The 2,504-nt window shown below is 40.9% G+C and overlaps 1 protein-coding gene across 1 annotated transcript in view; it reads right to left on the reverse strand.

The window, feature by feature from the left end:
- Window positions 1–1,218: 1,218 nt before the first annotated feature.
- The window catches only part of LOC103378592 (annexin A2-like), a 10,828-nt gene continuing 9,542 nt past the window's right edge, over window positions 1,219–2,504 (reverse strand). The window contains exon 12 of the mRNA XM_008309861.2: window positions 1,219–1,394. Coding sequence (XP_008308083.1) covers window positions 1,335–1,394 — 60 coding nt within the window. The 3' untranslated portion in view covers window positions 1,219–1,334. The remainder of the gene's footprint in view (window positions 1,395–2,504) is intronic.

Genomic DNA, 2,504 nt, shown 5'->3' on the forward strand with positions numbered 1-2,504 from the left:
CTTTGGTAAAAGAATCAAAGCCAGACAGAAAAATTAGGGAGGGATGAATGTAGTAAAGTTATCCAGTCAGAACAAATCACACTGTGAGGGTAGTCTGATCACAGAGACACAGTTGCGTCACATGAGAATTTTCAGAATGTTTGTTTCCTATTTATATATACAAAAATATACATATAACAGCACATCAAAAAAAAAAAAGTAATAAGACAAAATACACTATATTACCAAAAGTATTCGCTCACCCGTTCAAATGATCAGAATCAGGTGTCCTAATCCCTCGGCCTGGCCACAGGTGTATAAAGTGCAAAGAGGTCGCCGACTTTCTGCACAGTCAGTTGCTACAGAGCTACAAACTTCATGTGACCTTCAGATTAGCCCAAGTACAGTACGCAGAGAGCTTCATGGAATGGGTTTCCATGGCCGAGCAGTTGCAGCCAAGCCACACATCACCAAGTGCAATGCAAAGCGTCGGATGCAATGGTGTAAAGCACGCCGCCACTGGCCTCTAGAGCAGTGGAGACGCGTTCTCTGGAGTGATGAATCACGCTTTTCCATCTGGCAATCTGATGGACGAGTCTGGGTTTGGAGGTTGCCAGGAGAACGGTACATTTCAGACTGCATTGTGCCGACTGTGAAATTTGGTGGAGGAGGAATTATGGTGTGGGTTGTTTTTTCAGTAGCTGGGCTTGGCCCCTTAGTTCCAGTGAAAGGAACTTTGAATGCTTCAGGATACCAAAACATTTTGGACAATTCCATGCTCCCAACCTTGTGGGAACAGTTTGGAGCGGGCCCCTTCCTCTTCCAACATGACTGTGCACCAGTGCACAAAGCAAGGTCCATAAAGACATGGATGACAGAGTCTGGTGTGGATGAACTTGACTGGCCTGCACAGAGTCCTGACCTGAACCCGATAGAACACCTTTGGGATGAATTAGAGCGGAGACTGAGAGCCCAGGCCTTCTCCACCAACATCAGTGTGTGACCTCACCAATGCGCTTTTGGAAGAATGGTCAAAAATTCCTATAAACACTGTTAATCCTCAAATTGTCGCTTTGGATAAAAGCGTCTGCAAATGCAGTAAATGTAAACGTAAATTTAATTTGAATTTAAAAATGTTGTCATGCAGTCATATCACACACCCGGCTTGCAGAGAACAGGGAGCAATCGGCTCCTATTCCTACAGTGAGCATGGAGAATAATAATCAATCAAGTACTGCTTTTCTTACACGTATTTATTTTTTTATTTATTTATTTATTTATTTCACATTTCAGTATGAGAATGAGAACGCTGTGAGACGGCGTTCAACGAGCTGGCCCTCAAGAGAGTTGCAATGTCAGTCGTCTCCTCCACACAGACTGAGCAGGGCTGCCTGGTAGTCTCCCTTCGTGCGCTCCTACAGACACACGTGCAGACACACACACATTAGAGCAGTAGTTGAATTACAGAGGCCTTTACTCTGTTAGCGCTAAAATACAGTGATCAAAATAAAATAAAATGAAAAAAGAGTCCTGCTTTTCCCAACAGCCTCTATCTCTTCATATCCCTTGCTTTCTCTGTCTCCTGAGTTTCTTCTTTACACCAGTCACCTCCAAAATAGGGATTAGACTCTAAGTGGTACCTGGACTTCAGTCTAGTCTATTTAAAGAAATGTGTCTAGATTTCATCAATAACATTACCATACAGACTAGGGGGAAATTAGATGCTGGACTGGAAGAATGACAATATATAAAAACATATATACCAGAGGTGTGGACTCGAGTCTCATGACTTGGACTCGAGTCAGACTCGAGTCATCAATTTGATGACTTTAGACTCGACTTGACAAGATGTAAAGAGACTTGCAACTCGACTTGGACTTTAACATCAGTGACTCGTGACTTCACTTGGACTCGGGGCCCCTTTGACTCGACAAGACTTGATCATTTCTCCAAAACCCAAAGTGATCTGTGTAAATATATTGTTATTTTATTTAAAAGGACTCGAAACAGAAACGGCAGGACTTGGGACTTGACTTGACACCTTTTCAGTCTTGACTTGGACTCGACTCGGACTTCACCCGTCTTGACTTGAGACTTGACTCGGACTTGAGTGCAAAGACTTGAGACTTACTTGTGACTTGCAAAGCAATGACTTGGTCCCACCTTTGATATATATACCAAATATACAGTATATAACCAAATCTGAAACGCTGGCTAAATGCAGAGGTCAGGTTCATGGTGAAATCCAGGAACACCAGAGGATCAACTCTGCTGGCGTCCAAGCTATGTTCTATATCACTGATATTTGAATATACTACATTCTGCAAATCTTTCAATAAATAAAAGTATGAGTTTTAATGATGGAATGCACAAATTCTATGGGTGACCCCAAATTTTTGGACGGTAGTATAAAATATATACTTTTATATTATAGAAAAGTTTATAACATGAATCTAATCAAATATATATATATATATATATATATATATATATGTATATATATATATTTATTTATATATTTAGAT

Source organism: Cynoglossus semilaevis, chromosome 5 (assembly GCF_000523025.1).
Source record: "Cynoglossus semilaevis isolate Cse_v1.0 chromosome 5, Cse_v1.0, whole genome shotgun sequence".
Classification (NCBI taxonomy): domain Eukaryota; kingdom Metazoa; phylum Chordata; class Actinopteri; order Pleuronectiformes; family Cynoglossidae; genus Cynoglossus; species Cynoglossus semilaevis.